Here is a 19,704-nt window from a genome sequence, read left to right as displayed (position 1 = left end):
CGCATGGCAGTCGATTCCCGCTGAGCCTAAGCAGAAGCTGTAGTTTGTTGTTCCATTATGTAATGCTATGACAGGCTACACCACTTGAATGACTGACTGGTGCTAGGTTAGACTGAGCGTTAAATGTGACCACACCGATGTGTTATTTAAATGTTGTGCTGAATCAGGGCTATGTGCGAAAAGATGCCGCCGTGCCTCGGGCATTGAGAATATAATATTATGCGTTAAAAAGTAAACATTTGGACAGCAGTGTACATCTAATCCACCTTCCACTGAAACCGATCACTGTCCCAGCTACACTTTGCCTTATATAAAACAAACAAAGAAACAAAAAAACCCCCACAAAATGCTGCTTTTTTTAAGTTTTATTTTTTGCACGTGTCTTCTAATTCTTACCTACATGAAGGAAAAATGAATAGAAAAGCACTCCCAAGAGAAATAACAGATGATGCTACTCTTAGCAGTTAAACATACACCATGAATCAGTAAGCACCGGGCATGCACAAGAACACATTTCCAGGTGTATTTCAAATGGCCTTGTGGCTGAGGTTTAATTGCCAGACGTGTTGATTTGATTGAAGAGTTTGTCCTTAATGACTTGAGACATCAGACCATGAATCGCTTCTATGGTTGTCTTGCAGCTAAAATAAACCACAGAGAGAAATGAAGATCAGCATTTAATCCAGGGCGAAAAAAGAAAAGGAAAACAGATGCAGCATAAAAGGATATGACATTTAAAGTGGTGTCAGCAGACTTTTTAAAGAGTACCGTTGTTGTTTGCACACATTCGTAGTGGGTGTATGTATCAGATATCACTGAAACTAAAGCTACTTTCGGCTGCACTCGTATTCACGCGGGGTTGCCACAGCAGGTAGCTCGGCGTGTGTGATTTGGCCTTCCTGTGTCTTATCCTGAAACCGGGGATGTTTAGCTTGACAGGTGAACGTTTAAACCACTACATTATAGAGACACTAAAAGATAAAACTGAAACCACTATCAACATTTTTTGCCCTGATGAAACCCATTTTTTTAATTCATGTGGATATAGTACATGTGTAGCATTTATTTCATTGTTTAGTTTAAATATTTAATAATAAAAAAGTGAAAAAAAAAGTTTTTCAGCAGAAGTTTGTTTAAAAAACATATTCAAACATATTCTACATGTATTCAAATTATCTATTTAAACAGTTATAACCTATTATTGTAATGTGCATAACAAATTCATAATATAGTAACGTGATATTTAGACTATATGTCATTCCTAATATGCCTATATGTTGTCAATACAAACGACTGCTGAAAGAAACTGGTTTAAATATCTCTCTATAGCATTATTATCACTGTGACCTTCAGATCAATCTATTGACCCTGAAGGAGAGGTCAGAGGTCAAATATGACATGATATTTTAAATCCTTATATGGTGCTTTCTATACCACACTTGTAAGAATCATAGTTTCTAAGTTATAAGGCTTTTTGTCAATTTTCAGACAATAAATCATTCAGTTGACCTTGAAGGCCTGAGTGGATGTAAGGCGAATCTTAATGGATTGTTAACATGATGCCACCTTACACCCCGACAAAGTTTATCTAAATGAATTCAAACATTTTGAAGCTGTTTGCACACAGAAAGAACGACACACATGAAAATGCTCCCAAAAACATGACCTCCTTGGCAGAGTTAATAAAGAGATTACTGAGCTCAGTTTCAGTTCTGTTTTGGATTCTATTAGAAACTAAATCAAGAAATTTGAAATAGCCAAACGGGGTCAGTTTGCATAATAACTGATAAAAAAGTAACTTACAAATTTTAGATTAATTTAGCAACAAACACAAAAATAAACTACTGTCCTTAACACCTAATCAATTCCTGATTTCAAAAAGACTGACATGTAATTAGAGGACGTGACAAAAATACTGCTTGAAATTAAAGAAAACAAGCCAGTTATAAGGTCAGTGGGAAAAATAATATATATCACACAGTTAGAAAATATGATTACATAATTGAAAGCAACACCACTGACCACTTTATTCATCTAGTGGGATATTATTTATACATTTACAGTCATATTATATCATACTTAAGTTACAGTGCCCAAAATAAATTAAGCTGACGTTTAATTTTACTAAAGCATTCTATCGGAAATAAAACCCACCTGTCTCGTGTTGCTTTGGCCAGTTTGTCCTCAGACTTTCTGTCGTGTGTGTCTAATCCGAGCATGAAGCAGCCTCTGCCCAGCTGGGCCTCCGACTGCTCCAGCTTCTCTGACAGGTCGAACACCTGGCCCGTGGTGTAGTCCGAGTTCTGACCATCCAACACACAAACACACAGAAACTGACTCATGCACAATTTGCCACTAAAAGCTTGATAACAGATTTTCTTTTCTTTTTTTTGCAGAATAGCAACAAATATGTCTAAAAAGCCAGAGGAACACTTTATGGGTTGTGGTGAATGAAAAGAAGTCAGTGAAAGGTTTGCTTAAGGTGAGGCCGTGTTTATGGTAGAAAAGGTAATTAAAACACAATGACAAGGGGGGCCCCTGGCTGGGGTGACAGTGTAGCAACTGACAAAGCCCGACACCCATAAAGCAGCCCGTTCTTGACATCTAGTCAATTCATCTTCATCCAAAACGCCAAAAAGCCAATTGTTTGGACAAGCCTGATGCCTATTTAGACTGTTTAGTCAAGCTCAGGACAGAGTTCCTGCAGCCTCAATGCAAATTTACACGAGGGGCTTTCAGGCTTTCGAACGAACAGCAAGGGGGAAAAGGAGCATCATGGAGTCGGCTCCAGCTTTAATACTTATCTCCATTGTGAAAAAAGTTCACGTACAGCTTATTACTAAAATCAACAAACACGGACGCTTAGCTAATAAGCAGCAATAAATCATGACATCACAAGCTGGTGACCACATGTCTAAATGAGTTATAGAGTAATAATTAACCATAAATCAAAATGTCAAACAAATAGCAAACATTTTGATTTTTGAAATGCCCTACATACCGTGAGGAGACTTGAAGAACTTAAGGTATTAACCCAATATTTATTCCAAAGGAGTTCCAGGAGCTTTCTATCAAGGGAGGACTTAAAGTAAGTAACCTCCAAGGCGTAATACCTAAAAAGGAGAGAGACCGAGAAAAAAGAAGCGCATATGCAAGTACTGAAAATAAAGTAAACAGTGAAAAATGTGTGATACAGTACATGCTACACAAGTATTTGATCCGGTACAATACTGTAACAAATATAAATACTCACTGTTTACAGTGTACACCAAAGTCTTCAATCTTGTTCAGGGGGATAGTCTGATATTCTGAGGGTCCCTCATCAGGGGGTTTGTAACCCTGAAAATCCAAAAAGGAAATACTAAGAACCTAGCAATTACTACAGTAATAAGGAATTAAGAATACAGAGTGACTGAAAATAAATTTATAAATATATTCTTAACAACTACACATCAACAAATAACAACAAATAACATCAGTATATAAAAACTACTAAAATAAGCAAATATAGCTATGCACAAGAAGAATAAAAAAGCAGATATTTTATGATTTTAATAAAGACCAAAGAGGACTGCTGCTATATAAAGTCTTTGCTTTACCTTCGGGTAGGTTCTGAAGGCACCGAGGTTGACTTTCCCTGCAGAAATAGTCCTAGTAGGATCAATCTATAGGAAGCAAGATACAGTAGAACAGGAAAACAGAGTCAGGGGTCACACAAACCTCTGGGGACTACTCAAATGTGGCCACCAGGAGCCTTTTTACTGGGGCTGTCAGTGTGCTGAAAATACACACTTAATTACATGACGCCCCTGGCATTTAAGCGCCGCTAAACCAAATGAAGTGTAAATAGCATATGTGGTTGTAATAGCAAAATATTCATCAGTACTACGTGCAAATCTACAACTCATCCATCAGTAATCTTCCCCCCTTCTCAGTTACACCCACATTAATGGGACGTGGGATATGGGATAAGCTCCATTTGAAAAGTGGGAAAATAGAAGTCACAGTTAAAAAAATACAAAAACCATTAGTTTCAAAATAAAAATGGTTACTATTTCCCATCTTACCACAACAGCCACAAAAGGCTCCTGAAACTGTTGGTTGAGCATCTGCGTGCTGACATCTATGCCTGAGAGCCAGCATCCATAGCCCGGGTGACTGTGGTACCAGCCTATCGCATTCTCCAGCCGGCCAACCTGAGGAATTATAGATAATATAAAATCATATTTTCTTTATGACAGTGTAAGATGTCAATAACATGATTGTATTTGACACAGTTTACAGTTTTTATCCTTATCTAAAGTAGCATTTTCCTATCTTTCTTTTTTCTTTTAAGAAAAATCTCCACATTTGTATAGTCACTTGAATTCGTTAGAGTATTGGATAGAGTATGTTAAACAGGGACTGGAGAAACCTCATTACATAGTACAATTTACACAAAATTTTACAATGATTTCTAGATAATATAAAAGAGTGCAAATCATATTAGCCTTATAATATATTCATACTGTATTCCTGCTTCTTGGGTTGCAACATTAACTACAATAACATGCTTGAAAATGAGTTAGAGGTAAGTGATCGTATACCCAGCATGGGAAAAGGCAGACAAATGTGGTTATATACGGCTGTCAAAATATTAATACTATAAAAAGACAGTAATGGCTTCAAATAATCCCTTTATAGTTTGTAAATATCATATTGATATTAAGTTAAAAAAAAAAAAACAGTTCTAAATCAGCTGAAACACTCTTCTTTAAGTAAAAAAAAAAAAGAAAAAGTAATGGTTGTAAACCAGTGACATTCACAGAAAGTATTAAGTTAATGTCTCAAACGAAATCAAGTCTGATTTTATCTAGGCTATAGTTCGGTTCCTTCTTTCTAAGTCATAACTCTAACACGATGCTCTTCATGTGTGTGGAAGTCAATGTCCCACCTGTTTGGCATTTTCAATATAGGCAGCCATGTATTCATAGGCTGCCGCCTGGGCGTTGACTCTGGTCTCTGTGCCCTCCACGGGCAAAGCAAAGCTGTCCATGATGATCATGGTTTCACCGTCCACCTTTCCCAGCATGAGGCCCATCACCTCCAGGTTTCCTCCAGACCTGGCATGCATTACCATCTTCAACAGGGCCAAAGCTGAGATTTTGCAGTACTTGAAGTAGTGGTGACTAAAGGGTGAACAATGACAAATGTATTTGCATTGATGTTAGATAATATTAAGCAATGCGTATATTGTAGATACACATCCAGTTTGCTGTACTGCTACTGACATAAAGACCGGTTTGCTAGTTTGTAGCTACCAACGAACAACATGTAATACGAATACGGCAGCTCAGCAATCACCTAAATACTTAGACAGAAACCTAAATACCACAATGTCGTTTTGCACCCACTCTTTCGTCCATGGCTTCGCAGCGAGGATTTCTTGTTGTTGCTTTTTGTCATATTTGTAAATTTCATCAATGCTCTGAACTTCCTGCATGCTGTTAGACAGCTCCCATGTTTTCTGAGCCGTATTGCTCCCCGCCATGTTAATAATGTATCCAAGCAAAACCCGAGCCGTCAAAACCCCCGATTTTTTCTTTAAATAAGGGAAGAAGTGCTGTATTTCTCCCCGAAAGATTTTGATATCGTTTTAGGAGCAGATAGCCACTCGCTCAAGGAGCCATGACAGTGAGCGATACCAACGCAACAAAGTGAAATCGACGGGGACGTTCGTCTTCATATTACACATATTTACCACTGATGCGTTTATTTGTTATAAGCCATCTCTTAACACTACAACACAATGATATATGATGATATTACATTCACTGATCATATTTTTATCGTATTTATTACTCTTATTAGAATATATTTACCCCTGTGACGGAAGCCATGGTTTAGTCCTGCGACGACGTCAAACTAACCGCTGGGGACGCACTGACATCTAGCGGCGCTTTTTAGAAAGGTACCTACATCTATCTGTGAGGGCTTTTTTCTTAGAGCCTCGGCATTGTACTTATACTGGGAGCTGAGGTTTTTAATGAGTCAATAAAACTAAAGCTAGTATTCATTAATTAGGCAATACTATTCTGGAAAAAGGCAGCAGCTAGTAAGTTAAAGAGCTACTAATTAGCCGAAAGGGCTGCTGGTTAAGGCTAGATGATATCATTTTTAGACAACAGCAGTATGTTAAGTTTATTAACATGTTGTTGATAAACTTTGCCTGGTTTTATGTTGTTTAAAGACGATTAAAAAGAAACAGCAAATCAGATCCTAGTGTTAAATATTGCAGTTATTAAAGACTTAATATTTGGACTATATTAGATATATTTTCTTGAATGTTTGTGTTAGATGTGTTTGCTAGCCTCTCCCAGGAGAAGGTTTGTGTCATGGTTGCCCATGGCAACGGAATGACGCTTTGGGCTTAGCTCGCTGTCAAAGATCGGTCGGATAGGTTTGAGCTGTGTGTGGAAATTTAAGAATTATTGATATATATCATCTTATTTGGGCTTCTTATTTGTCTAGCCAGAGTTACAGCCGAGCCTTAAAATAGACACGCATGTTTATATACCCCATTATAAGTCCAATGTTTGCCTTATTGGGTGTATTGTGTATCACGATGGGACGTTTTTTTGAGAAGCATGAAGAAAAAACTCCCCGCCATATGTGATCAAGGACTTGCGAAGCAACGTTTATAGGCGTAAACTAATCAACCGGTGAGTAAAAAAAAAAGAAGAAAAAAAAAGCAATTCTTTTAATCACATGTTGCTTGTTAATAAACAAATCGGTGTTTCAGCGAGTTTTTCTCCACAGTCACGGTCAGATGGTGCAAATTACACAATGCTGTAAATATGACTTCAGCAGCAGCTCTAGGAGTAAACCCCAATCCCGACAGAGGTACTGTACAAGGCTGTAGTAGTGAATTGGCTGCATTATTTAAGCCTGTAGTGTTTAGTGAATAGTTTCCTGTTTTTATTGCACAGTCTACTCTATATATGCCGTATTTCCCAGGTATTGGCTTAAGTCATCTGCTGGGTACCGAGTATGAAAGGAAGAAGCAGAAACTTCAGCGGGAGCTCCAGCTGGACTACAGAAACTATATATCCAGGGTGTGATGACGCAAAATAAATAAATAAATAAAATTAAAATCTGAACATAAAAATAATATATAGTTAATTTAGCCCAAACAATAGGAATTTACTGTTACATCAGGCATAATATTATATATAACCTATAAGAAAAGGTCTTAAATAAATCAGAATAGCTTATTAAAATAAAATTAAAAAAAAAAAAAAAAAAAAAAACATGCCAAGACAAACTGGCTTAGTGAGGTAAAAGTTGTACAATTAAAAAAAATGTTAAAAAAAAACAAAAAACAAAACAAAACAAGCGATCTCAATATAAAAAAACAGAAATAAACAACAGAGCACCACACAAAGGCATTAGAATAAAAACCTTTTACTGAGTTATTTTCATTCACTGTTGTAATAAATTGTTAAATAGTAGACTAAACAGTATATGAAAAATAATTAATCTAAAGTCAGACTATCAAGTTAAATAAAACTGGAAATCTTTGCTTAATGTAAGTGCCACCGAAGTGAAAATTATGAGAAAGATAATTATTTTATGTACTGCAATTTTTTTGAAGCCTGTGCTGAATTATTTAAAAGATTTGGTGTCTGATTAAACACGTGCTAATTTGCATACATATCCAATTGACAGAATGGAATAAAACACCTAAATGTGCATTTTAGACATTTCTTTTTCATTAGTGTTACATTTAAGACTTAATAAATCTTAAATGTTAATCTTAAAATTGACTGGAACACGAGAAGTTTTTATCTGGAATGACATATCAGAAATGGTTACGAAAATACATTCACCAGCCACTTTATTAGGTATACCTTCCTAACGCCACATTAGACCCATTTTGCCAATCTAAATGGCATAGATTGAACAAGATTTTGGCTTATGACATGGTGGAGTATTTTCCTGCTGAAATCAGCGATCGGAAGATGGATATACTGTGGTCATACAACGATTGCCATGGTCAGCAACAATAATCATGTAGGCTGTATATATGTAGTATCATCAGTTGGTACTAAAGGGCCCAAAGTTTGCCAAGAAAACATCTCATACACCATTACACCACCACTATCTGCTTTAGCTTATCCACTTCAAGGTTCACAGATGCTCTCCTGCATACCTTGGTTGTAACAAAGGGTTATTTGAGTTACTGTTTGTTTCCTATGAGTTTGAAGCAATCATTGCTATTCTTCCCTTATCTCACCTTTGGCATCAACAAGACATTTTCACCCAGAGAACTACTGTTCCCTGGATTCAGACTGTTCTCTGTAATTCCAGAGATGGTTGTGTGGGAAAATCCCAGTAGATCAGCAGTTTCTGAAATACTCAGACCAGTCCATCTGGCACCGGCAACCATGCCAAGTTGCTTAGATTACCTTCCTTCCCCATTCTGATGCTTGATTTGAGCTTCAGGTGATCGTCTTCACCGTGTCTACATGCCCAAATGCAATGAGCTGCCGCCATGTGATTGGCTGATTTGGTATTTGTATTAATGAGCAGCTGAACAGGTGTACCTAACAAAGTGGCTGGTGAGTTTATGTCTGTGTTTAACTAAGTTGCCTCTGTGTTGCATTTGCTGACACACAGCAAATCTCTTATTCTTCCTGCAGAAAACGGATCTGAAAAGTAGACAGCCTCAACAACAACTTCATGGAGTGTCACTACCGATTGATGAGAGGATATCTGTAAAGGTGTGCCTGCATTCGTTCGGTCATCAAAGTAGAGCTTTAGCTCTTCAGCTAGAACTGATATAAACTGCTGACTGCACAGTGCTGCGCGTTTCATGGCAGCTGATTTTCTTTGTATAAAACCGTGAACTTACAAACAAAAGTTAAGAGCAATTTCAGGTGTCTATATGTGCACGACAAGCTGAATGTTAATCAGTATTGATGCAAGCATTTTTGAAATATTGAGGCAAAATAAAAAATCCCCAAAACTCCATTATTGTAGGATTTTGAAGCATCCATCTAAGCTATCATGAGAGTGCTTAGTCTGAGTGATAATGCCTATTGGAAATTATTTATAGGTTTATTGTTTTGATTCCCAGCTCCTTCAGAAATAATATAACCTTAACCTCATCTTCATCTTGAATGTGTGCATGCAGAATATGTATCTTCTTTGGATAGAAGATGGTATTGTTTGAGTTTTGTATTTTCTTAAATTATAAGTGTCATATGAGCTTAACTGAGCGGTGTGGCTGCTTGTCTCTGACTTTTTGTTTTCTCTTGCAGGAAAAACTGAGAGAGGAGAGAAATAAAGAATACAACCTCTTCCTCCAAGAACAAGCTCAAATCAGAACGCTAAAGAGGAGAACATCTTCTGTCAGTCCCAAGGTAAGAAGATTGATGACTCAATAGGCAGATCGTGCACAATAACACTAGTGTGTTTGGTGCAATAATCCATGCAATTTTTATAGCACACTTTAAAGGATTCTCTATCACTAGAAATGCCTCCATTTATCAGGTAGCTACAGCTCACTGAGTACTTGAAAGATAAATAATGAAAAGCACTCTGTTACAAAGTAAATCTTTTTTCACATTGAATTTCTTCCTCACATTTTCATTCTCAGCGTGGACAGATTCAGGCTTCAGATGGCTTGAAAATTTCTCCCCCTGCCTCCCCCCTGTCATCCCATCACAAGCATACCCACACAAACATAGTCCCCATTCACAACGAGAGGAAAGATGCTTCCACTCTGACCGAGGTGTTCAACGATGGAGAAATCGGGAATCAAGTTCAGAGGCGGCGAAGACGCTGGCAAATCCACAGAGCCGAGCCCTACAGCTCTGAAGACGAGCTAAACACTGACAGAGGGGATGAGTTTGATTTGAGATACAGGAGGAGGAAGGACAGGCACACTCAAGAGCCTGAGTACAAAGAGGAGATGACAGCGCAAGAGTGCAGAGTGAAGAAGTATCCATTTTTTTCTGGAAAATGATTTGAATTACTGGTAGTTTCATCCATTACCATATAAATGAGATCAGATTGCTCCTCTGCCAAATTTCACTGTCCTGTCTGTTTCTATGGCAGGGCTTCTCAGGACATAAAGGAGACAGCGGCTTCTACAGTTTCTGATCAGAAGACCAATGATACAATTTTGAAGTCAGAGTAAGCAAGTTTATTTTTTTGAGCCCTGCTTCTAGAAAGTTGTTAATGATCTCAGCTCCTAACTGTACACTAGGAATAATGTTAGCTTACAGATGCTTTGCCCTGGGCGACTGGTTTTGCAGCAGTGTGATTTATAATGATGAAACAGTGTTCACGTGCAGACGTGGGCAGCCAATAACATCCCCCTGGAAAGTCTCATAAATTTTCAGAATCAATACCATCAGTACCATAATTAATTATACTGGTATCTGCTGCCATATTCAGTTATTGCTCTTCAGCACTTCTTTTGCCTGCTGTTGCATTTCATTGTTCCTGAACTACACTCAGTAACCTGGTAACATGTGGTGCTGTGATAGAGAGTGAGCCTTGGCCCTTCTCCAGGCAAACAATTGCTCACCCTAGAGTTTATTAGAAGAGCTGGATTGATGAAGCACAAGCCTTTGCTCTCTGTCTCTGAGTTATAGACCTCAAAGCTGTGCAGCCAGTGTGTGACATAAAATCGTAGCTGGGTGTGGCTTAAAGAGGACGTTATTGCAGTGATGTTACCCTTACATGCTGTCAGTAATTGGGTGACTCTTATGGAGAGCCCCATTCTGTTTGTGTATCTGTATTCAATAGTCTTCAAGTGCCAGCCAGCATGAAGATGGCCGCAAGATCTGCTGTCAGGAAGGATAAGGCTGATTTTGCTACTGGACTCCTGATAGGTAAAAAACATTCTTACTACACAGATAATTTATGCAATTTATCAATTAAAGTCATATTTCAGAACTTGAGCAGTATTTTAATGACTCTACGTCTTGATGCAGGAGCAACAGAAGAGCAGGAGATCACTCAGATGAGGAAAGAACAATACAGGCAGGAGTTACTGAGACAAATTGCTGAAAAGCAGAGGAAGAAGATGGAGTAAGTATTTATTCTCAAAAATCATCATTTTCATCAGAGTCTTTTCAACTAGCTTAACCCTTATGATCTACAAAGCATGAAATCTTACTACTGATCGCTGGTCACCTCTCTCCTTAACCTAGAAAAGAACTGTCGAAGCTAGGTTAAGAAGAGAAGTGATGAGAGTTAGAGGGGGCAAGGATGAGATGTGTGGAGAGGAGGGATAGTAGATATATTGGACAAATGGTGTTGAAGATGAAGCTACCAGGCAGGAGAAAACGAGGAAGACCACAGAGAAGATTTATGGCTGTCGTGAAGGAGGACATGCAGAGGGTTGGTGTGACAGAGGAGGATGCTAGGGATAGGGTGAGATGGAGGCTGTTGATCATGTTGTGAAGACCCCTAAGGGAGCAGCTGAATAAAACAGAAGACATAGAAAACAACATCAAGCCTGTGACGTTGTTCTCTGTCCTTTTTTTTCTTTAGGGAGAAAAGACTTGAGCTGAGAGTTGACCCTGAGAAAGAGGTAGGAGAATAGCATTAAAAGATCTGGCTAGCAAAACCTTTAAACAGCAGAAACATAATGTTTGTGTCAGGTCTGGATTTGTTATTATAACTTTCATAGCTTGTGGAGTCTTGGAGAAATTTCTTGAAAAAAGTGCCACCTAATCTTATTCTCGATATATATGTTGTCTTTTTTTTGATGATTGTGTTCTGGACCACACATAATCTGTTCCAGCCTGACTGGATACAGCAGCTAGGGTCTGTGAATCGTCACTATAACAGCCTGAGCCAGGATGTTCTTCACAAGCTAGGAAAAGATCTAGAGGCCGAAGGGAAGCACCTAAATGCCAGTCTTGAAAATAGCAAACCCACTGAGAATGCAGATGAGAGAGCCCCCCCAGGAAAGTCCCAGGTGGACTTCATTACAGCTCTCACACAACTGCCTGGGAAGACTGTGCCTTCAAATGGGATGGAATTACCGCAAGGTGTCCCCTCACTGGACTATTTTAGTGAGGACTACCACAGAGACTTCTCAAACATCCTAGGAGAGGTGACCATCCCAAGGTAGCTCACATTTGCTTCGATTAAATGAATAAAATTAGCAGCCCTGCTATACACTCACTGGAGTGTTGGTAACTCTGTTTTTCAGGGTTCCGAGTGTTGCTCCTCCTTTACCTCCCATTGTACCTCACAATTACAAGACTCCATATGATGCAGATTATTACTACTATGGATCCAGGAATCCATTAGATCCTCATCTTCCTCACAATCCAAGTAATGTAACTATCTGTTTTCACAAATATGTATTTACTAAATGTTTCTTGTTTTTATTCCCCATTTTTTTTAGACTTATGTTGTTGATTATTGCCAGCAGTTTTTAAAGCAAGCTGTAGTTTTTAAATACAACAAAAAGCAGACAACGACTGGTTTGATTTCACTGTGGTGATGTTTAGATTGCTGGAGTTGAAAAACGTGTTGCTATCCAGTTTGTGTGAAGTCAGCATTACAAAAAAACTGCAACAACCTATTGACAAAATTAAAATAAGCCCTTATATTTACTGTGATAGATGACCTGCTGCACTTAACGCAACTGTCACCTCCTTGCAAATCACAAGAATGTTGCTTTAAGCTTTAGAAAAGCTTAAAGCAACATTCATGAAAACAGTAATGTTAAATATAACATTTCTGTTTATCCTTTTCTAAGGCTTAAGGCAACATTAATGATAATACTATATACGAGTGGCGTTTTTGGTTACAGTTATTTCTTTTCTATTTTAATATTACTGCCAAATTCCTGCCCTTTATTTGAGCTTTGTTTGTGGCAGTCAGTGGCAGCAGATAGTTAATGAAGCTCTTGAATCGTGTGCATTCTTTATCTTATATTTTTGTACTTTCTACATCAGATGGTCTGCCCGGGGGGAATCGGCAGTCTGAGAATTCCAAGATTCTGTCTCAGAGAACACGTCCTCTCAGATCCAGTGGCCACAATGAGTCAGTGACCTTCCCAGCACCTTTGTTTTTTTTGTAAAACATGTTAATTTTTTTCAGCATGTTGATGTTAATATAGATTTTATTCAGTAAATCTGCGTTAAATGCCCTCATCTCTGTTAGGAGCAACCCAGTAGATCTTTTCTGTCTTCCGGAAGAGGGTCTTCACAAACTGAATGCCTATCACTACCTTCTGTACTTATATCTCCTTGCCATTTGCTACTCTATCTGCTTCCAGAGAAACTCATCAACATGGAGCATCTGCTCTGGTTTTTGGAGAACTTCATGCAGAAAAGTCAAAGCAGAGGAGAGAGAGTGTACTGAGCTACCAAGAGACACTCAGACAGCAGGTGCATTGTTATAGCTCCATGAAGAGAGCACATGTTCTATTGTAGCTGTGTCATGGTTTCATCCTTTTAAAATTGTGTCTGGGGCCCAGATTAAAGAAAGAGAGGAGCACAGAAGAATAGAGAAAGAAGAAGCAGCACGACTCAATGCCAAGATAGAGGCTGAGATGAAGGCATACAACCCCTGGGGGAGAAGTGGAGGAGGCGCTCCGATTAGAGACCAAAAAGGCAACCTTGTTAGTAAGTTTTATTGTAATGGTGTTCACTGGAGGTAAGATAATTTAATATGTTTGATCAACGGCTATCAATGTAACATGTTTTAATGAATGTTTTGCTGCCTTTAGGTGACCTGAATCAGATGCACAGGATCAATGAGGCATCATATAGGAATCCTGTGCCCACTCCTGGCACTGAAACTAGTTCTCCCATTTCCCATCGACTAACAGGTAATGTTATCTTCCTCATATTTCAGTGGCTGTGCATTTTATATGCTTTGTAGATCTATAGCTTATGGCTTTCTGTCTTTTCTGTTTTAAATTGTTTTTCACCTTTATAGGTTTCAAGGATGAGACACTTCAACAGCAGGACAGTTACAGAGCAGCCCTGAAACAGCAGGTAGGCCCGGGCCCTCAGTCTGTAGATGGATGATAGAAGAGGGTACTGATCAACTGCAGGATGAAATGAAATGCTTTTAGACTTACAACAACCTGTATTCCTTAGCACTTTTTAAAAAAAGTTGTAAATTAACTGTAACTATGCATTTCAAACAGATAGAAGGAAACAAGAGAAAACAGGAAGAGGAAAGAGAACGGATTAGGATTGAGGAGGAGAAAGAAGAGAAGAGGCTGGCCATGGAGAGGGCACGCTTACAGGAGGAATATGAGGAGGAGCAAAGGAAAGAGAAAAGGAGGACTGAGGTGACGAGCTTGTTTCTTTTATAAAGAGTCCTTCATCATTTCTCCTTCTTTATAGTTAAGAGTGGGTTCCGTTACAATGGAGTGGACTTTGAGAAATAGTTTTATCTACTCTCTGCAGCATAAGCTGAAAAACCAAGGCTGGATCCATGAAGCTGAAACACATCGTGAGAAGCAAGAAAAGGTGGTGAGGCAGGAAAGAGAGACTAAGAAGGTACCTCAGACCACCAGGGTGGAGAAAGACTCACGGTTGAATTATGAGGTACGGTGAGCACGAAAAGACAGGAGTGCTTTAGCTTGCTGTGTCTTTGTCAAAGAATGACATTTTACTTGTTGTCCTGCAGAGGCAGCCCTCTCCGCCTGTCCCAACCTTGCAGAAAAAGCTGGCAAATCTTGCGCCATCTAGGCCCTCCTCTGTTTTGAGCCAGCGCTCATCCAGAACTGTGAGTAACTCATCACAAAGGCTGAAAATATGTTCACATTTTGCCCTTTATGATAACTCTATAATAAAAAAAATGCATTCACAGAATCGCTCGGTGTCAGCACCGCACCACCGACCACCCGATAAAATTCCCAGCCAGCAGGGTAAGATTTGTCTTAACCTCTGTGCGTGCAAATCATAAACATTTATTTTTCCGATCCTTGCTCTGCCTTCACTCCCCTGTCGTGCTTCAGATGATCAACAGGAAGTGATCAGAAAGCTGTCAGCCCTCTGTAGTTATCTGAGGAAAGAGCAGCGACAACTGGAGGTTCAGATGGGTCGCACAGATTCACGCGAGACCCACTACAATCTGGTAAACAGGTACTGCAGTCAGGCAGCACTGAACAGCAGGGGGATGTGTGCAGGTACAACAGAGCCAAAATAACAGGGATTTCTATTTTTGTGCCAGGCTTACAATCAGTCATTTAGAGACGCTGCTATGTTGAATTTAACCCAATTAACCCCCAGATGTTGTGAGGTACACAATACTAACTCTGGGCTGTTAAAGTGTGATCTTGATTTGATATTTGTAGTGAAATATGTATTACTGTGCTCGGAAAAAATGAAGTGACCCATGTCTTTGCTCAGTGAATTGCTGTGGAGCTCTACAGTAGCAATGTTGCTACTTATAATATTCTCAACCCATTATTACCAGGCCCAGCATGATATGTCGAGTAACTGCATCCCTCCCTGCTAAATTACAGGAATGTTTTACAAGCCACTTGTTAATCTGTGCTTGTATTCAAGTTTACAGCAAATCATCTGAGAAATGGTGCCAGTTTCTGGGCTTTTCTTTTGTCACAGACTGCTCACACAGAAGGACCAGTGCTTTAGGGAACATAAAAGCGTTGGAATGTATTAGCAAGTACGGGTCAAGTGTAATGCCCTCATTGTTTTATAGCAATGCTGAATTAATTTATGTCACTGCAGGACAGTGCAGCAGGTGGAGCTAATGTTATAGTTACTGTGCACAACTAGAAAGCATTTTGCATAGTGAACTGCTGGCAAGTTTTCAGAGAGACATTTGTTTGTTATTAGAGGTAGTTGTTCTGTTTAATTTGGAATTTTCCTCCTTTGCTCATGTGTAGAAGACGACCAAGGGCGGATGCCCTTAAATCTGCACATAGAGAAGCTGTCCTGTCTTCAGCTAGGAGTCCTTCTCCAGCTGACGCACATGCTAACAGGCAAAACATCAGGGAGTTCATCCAGCTTAAACACAGAGGTAATAAAAGACATGGCTTTGACACAGCTTTTAATGCTTCTTTGAACCACAGGCATTCTTACAATGTTCCAACCTACAGTAAGTCTGATTTAATTTTCATTGCACAAACAATAATAGATTCAGGAATGTATTCACGGGAAGAGGCTGGCAAAGAAAAAGTGGGATAGTCAGAGAGCTGAAGAAAAGAGTAGTGGAAGGCTAAGTGCACAGCAAAGAGAGAGGTGACCCTGGTAAAGGAAAAGGCTTGTAGTCAGTTGTATGTGAGGCTGGACACTAAGGAGAAAATGACTTGTAATGAATGACTAGGCAGAGAAATTGTGCTGGAAGAGATGTCCACCGGATTAGAGTGATGAAGTATAGAGATGGAAATGTGCTAATGTGAAGAGAGTGTGTTGAAAAGATGGAAGAAGTACTTCGAGGAGCTCATGAATGAAGTTAATGACAGAATGTGGATGAAAATGGAGTTAGAGAATCAGGAAGTGCAGAGAATCAGCAAGGAGAAAGTGAGGGCAACTCTGAAGAGGAAGGAGATGGGAGGCATCGAGAGGTCTAGGAGTGAGGGCTGTAGACTTTTGAACCAGAGTGTTTAGCACAATCTTGGAGAGTGAGAGGATTTCTGAGGAATGGAGATGAAGTGTAACCATACCACTTTTAAAGAACGGGGTTGATGTGAAGAGAGTAACTACAAAGGAATAAGATGGAGAAGTGTAGAGAAGGTCAGATTGAGTTGCACTGTCTTTGTGGATATCATAGGGTGCCAAGACAGGAACTCTGGTGCTGCATGAGGAAGTCCTGAAGGGCGGAGAAGTATGTGATGGTGGTGCAGGGCATATAGGACAACAAGACAATGGTGAAGTGTGCGGTGGGAGTGACAGTTGGGGGTGAGATTACATCAGAGATAGGCTCTGAGCCCCTTCTTGTTTGCACTGGTGACAGAGAGGCTGACAGATGAGATCAGGCAAGAGTCTGTGGATGATGATGTTTGCAGACGACCACAGAAAAGATTCATGGATGAAGTGAAGGAGGACATGCAGGGGGTTGCTGTGACACAGGAGGATGCTAGAAATAGGGAGATCGAGGCAGATCCACTGTGGCGACCTCTAAAGGGAGCAACGGAAAGAAGAAGCACAAATACGTCTAATAATGCTTCTTTTATGCTCAATACTAAATTACGTAGAGGAAGTCAGTGTTCTTATAAGTGTGGAGGATGCCAAATGGTTTAGACTTTTAATTGGTGCTCTATCTCCCTTTACCTAAACCAAAACTTTCATCTCATGAGAGGCATCGGTCAGTGACGGACAGTTAAAGGACTAGATGGGTTTTTTTGGCTTCACTAAACACTTTTTTTTGCTTTGTGTTTATTATTGTACTGATGCAATTATTTAATTTATTAGTCAATTGCTTGTCCTAGAGCTGCCCTATAGTAACAATCCCTGATGTGACGTAGCTTGCTTTTATCCGGCAGATACGACATCTCGTGAGGAGGTTCGAACCCTGTACCCTGACCCTCCCGCTGACGCGCAAAGTCTGGACATCCAGCAGCAGGCCCTTTTACGTGAACAACAGCACAAAATCAGGCTAATGAAGAGACCGGAAGATGGTAGTCAGTGAGCAATTATAAAACCACAATCATAAGATATAAAAGTAGTTCAGTTTCACCTCAAATGTTTGTCCTCTAACTCCATAAGACCTCCAGCAAACGCGCGGTCACCGCGTCTTCCTCCCAGAAGAATTTGGGTAGAGATCTTCTTGGGCCATCAACTAGGTCATTATTATCCTGTAAGTGATCAGCACATTACACAGTAACTATATTCTGCACTTTCACCCTGGCAGATAATTCAGTCTTGCATGGCTTAGTTTTGTTAATTGTAGAGATTTTGTTTTCTGTCTGCATTTGTGTCTCCTCCCAGATCAAGAACCCTGGACGTGCCACTCACAGAAACCCCATATTGCCATCAGAGAGTTCTTTTATTGGTGAGTTTGGCAGAACATGGTCTGTCTGTAAAAACAGTCTTTCTCATTTATTTCCCTTCTTGTGTTCACATGACTGGGGACACAATAGATTTTGAAAAAAAATCCCAAAAGCACCAGATGTTTTACATAAAGGTGACACGGTTTGGGAAGTCCACTACATACAACCTCATAATACCTTTCTACAACACTCTGTGTGCCAGGCCAATTTAGCTCTTGGTTTCTCTGCCAGGCTAACTGTGGTGCATGCCAGCCAGCTGTCTGTGTTGCAGCTGGTGCCAGTGCTGGATGCAAGGTGACTACGCCAGCTGCAGGGTGGTGATAGCAGACTCCCAGAGCACAGGGAATTGGTACATTAGAGAAAAAAAAAGCCTAATGGCTTTTGAATACTTTTCCTCAAGCTCAGAGTTTTCCCACCATTTTCATATTATGCATGCATAAACGGAATAAAGTTTAGGTCCCTAACATCTGTTTAGCTGTAAGGACATTTGCAATTAATGATACATGGCTATTGGGTTTTTGTCAGATTACAGTGGTGAGGCACGTGAGCAGAGATCCCCTCAACCATCAGCAGAGCACCAGGAGAGGACGGTCCCAAGGAGGAGACTTAACTATGATGTATGTCTGATATGCATCGTGTTTTACTAAGATCAAAAGGATCACCATCATTAAGATATCAAAGCTCTGCATATATTTACAGGAGGTGGCTGACAAGGGGGGTGATAATCTGCCAGCAGTACCCAGTCTCAACAACCAGAACAAACGCCAGATTACGAGGCCAGACTCCCACTCTGGTGATCACAGCATAAAAGGTAAGACGAAAGAATTCACTACAGGAAGCATTTAAATAATCAGGCTTATAACTAGTATAGCAAGTGGGAGCTAATCTTAAACACCTTATAAATTAGTGACACATAAAAAGTGTGCCACTTTATATACTTGTTGGCTTTTAGCAACATGTGTAGAAGTCTCCACCTAAACCTTTGCTGCCTCAGCCAAATTGAGACGGTGCTAAACCAAAATGTAGAAATAAAAATACATAAACAAAAATGGACATGCGCCAAATTTTAAGCGTTTTTTAGTATCCTTAAAAAAAAGAAAGAAAAAGATGTGATGGATAGGCCCCTGTACTCTACAGACTGGCTGCCCGGTGATGAAGCGGACGTGTCGTCGCTGGGCTCTGCCATGGGGAGGCGCAGCTCTGTGGACACTGTTGCCACGGAACTGTGGCTGCGGCCCGGAACGTCAGACGCTGTAAAGCAGTGAGGCTGTAGCGACAGGATAAACAGCCGGATGGGAGCTCCACACAGACTTAAACACTGCATTGCACAGCTCCCATTGGTGGCTCTCTAAACTGGAAATGCACAGCCACCTTTTCTGCAAATGCAGGTGGGGGTTCTCATGAGAACTGATGTCCTCCCTGTGCAGTGCTTTACGGACTTACACTTTACTTGTGTGCTGTTTCTATTTGCTCTCATTGGAGACCAGAGTCTGTAAAAACATTAATACTATTAGATCACAGAAGAAACAGTTAATACAAAACTCACTGTGGCCAATTCCTCTTTACCTTCTACATTTAGCACATTAAAATTTTGTAAAGGTGGGATTCAGTTAATGAATAAAGTCATGATGTTTTTGAGCAATAAAAATGTTACTGTAATGTTGTCCTGGCTGATCATTATTAAACAGCTGGCAGCGACTGTAATTCAGTGATTC

At 39.8% G+C, this 19,704-nt stretch overlaps 2 protein-coding genes across 2 annotated transcripts; one reads left to right on the top strand and one right to left on the bottom strand.

The window, feature by feature from the left end:
* Positions 1 to 350: 350 nt before the first annotated feature.
* On the bottom strand, positions 351 to 5,691 carry cops5 (COP9 signalosome subunit 5). Its single transcript, XM_031739184.2, has 8 exons — positions 5,394 to 5,691; positions 4,934 to 5,168; positions 4,068 to 4,196; positions 3,600 to 3,665; positions 3,254 to 3,339; positions 3,002 to 3,113; positions 2,155 to 2,303; positions 351 to 641 (listed from the first exon to the last, which is right to left on the bottom strand). The coding sequence occupies exons 1-8, from the start codon at positions 5,528 to 5,530 to the stop codon at positions 551 to 553; spliced, it is 1,005 nt and encodes a 334-aa protein (XP_031595044.1). The 5' UTR covers positions 5,531 to 5,691; the 3' UTR covers positions 351 to 550.
* A 213-nt stretch (positions 5,692 to 5,904) lies between these two features.
* On the top strand, positions 5,905 to 19,638 carry LOC116319767 (centrosome and spindle pole-associated protein 1). The gene is made up of 30 exons (XM_039617273.1): positions 5,905 to 5,950; positions 6,626 to 6,701; positions 6,799 to 6,882; positions 6,997 to 7,094; positions 8,682 to 8,762; positions 9,303 to 9,404; positions 9,641 to 9,984; positions 10,102 to 10,179; positions 10,798 to 10,883; positions 10,986 to 11,082; positions 11,548 to 11,587; positions 11,801 to 12,129; positions 12,215 to 12,339; positions 12,969 to 13,056; positions 13,292 to 13,403; positions 13,493 to 13,640; positions 13,745 to 13,846; positions 13,957 to 14,015; positions 14,171 to 14,317; positions 14,436 to 14,576; positions 14,659 to 14,757; positions 14,842 to 14,899; positions 14,990 to 15,116; positions 15,884 to 16,017; positions 17,483 to 17,624; positions 17,706 to 17,796; positions 17,928 to 17,991; positions 18,515 to 18,606; positions 18,689 to 18,800; positions 19,127 to 19,638. The coding sequence occupies exons 3-30, from the start codon at positions 6,837 to 6,839 to the stop codon at positions 19,252 to 19,254; spliced, it is 3,270 nt and encodes a 1,089-aa protein (XP_039473207.1). The 5' UTR covers positions 5,905 to 5,950; positions 6,626 to 6,701; positions 6,799 to 6,836; the 3' UTR covers positions 19,255 to 19,638.
* Positions 19,639 to 19,704: the final 66 nt, after the last annotated feature.

Source organism: Oreochromis aureus, linkage group 9 (genome assembly GCF_013358895.1).
Source record: "Oreochromis aureus strain Israel breed Guangdong linkage group 9, ZZ_aureus, whole genome shotgun sequence".
Classification (NCBI taxonomy): Eukaryota; Metazoa; Chordata; class Actinopteri; order Cichliformes; family Cichlidae; genus Oreochromis; species Oreochromis aureus.
The sequence above is the reverse complement of the archived record's forward strand: the minus strand, read 5'-3'. Positions and strand labels throughout refer to the sequence as shown.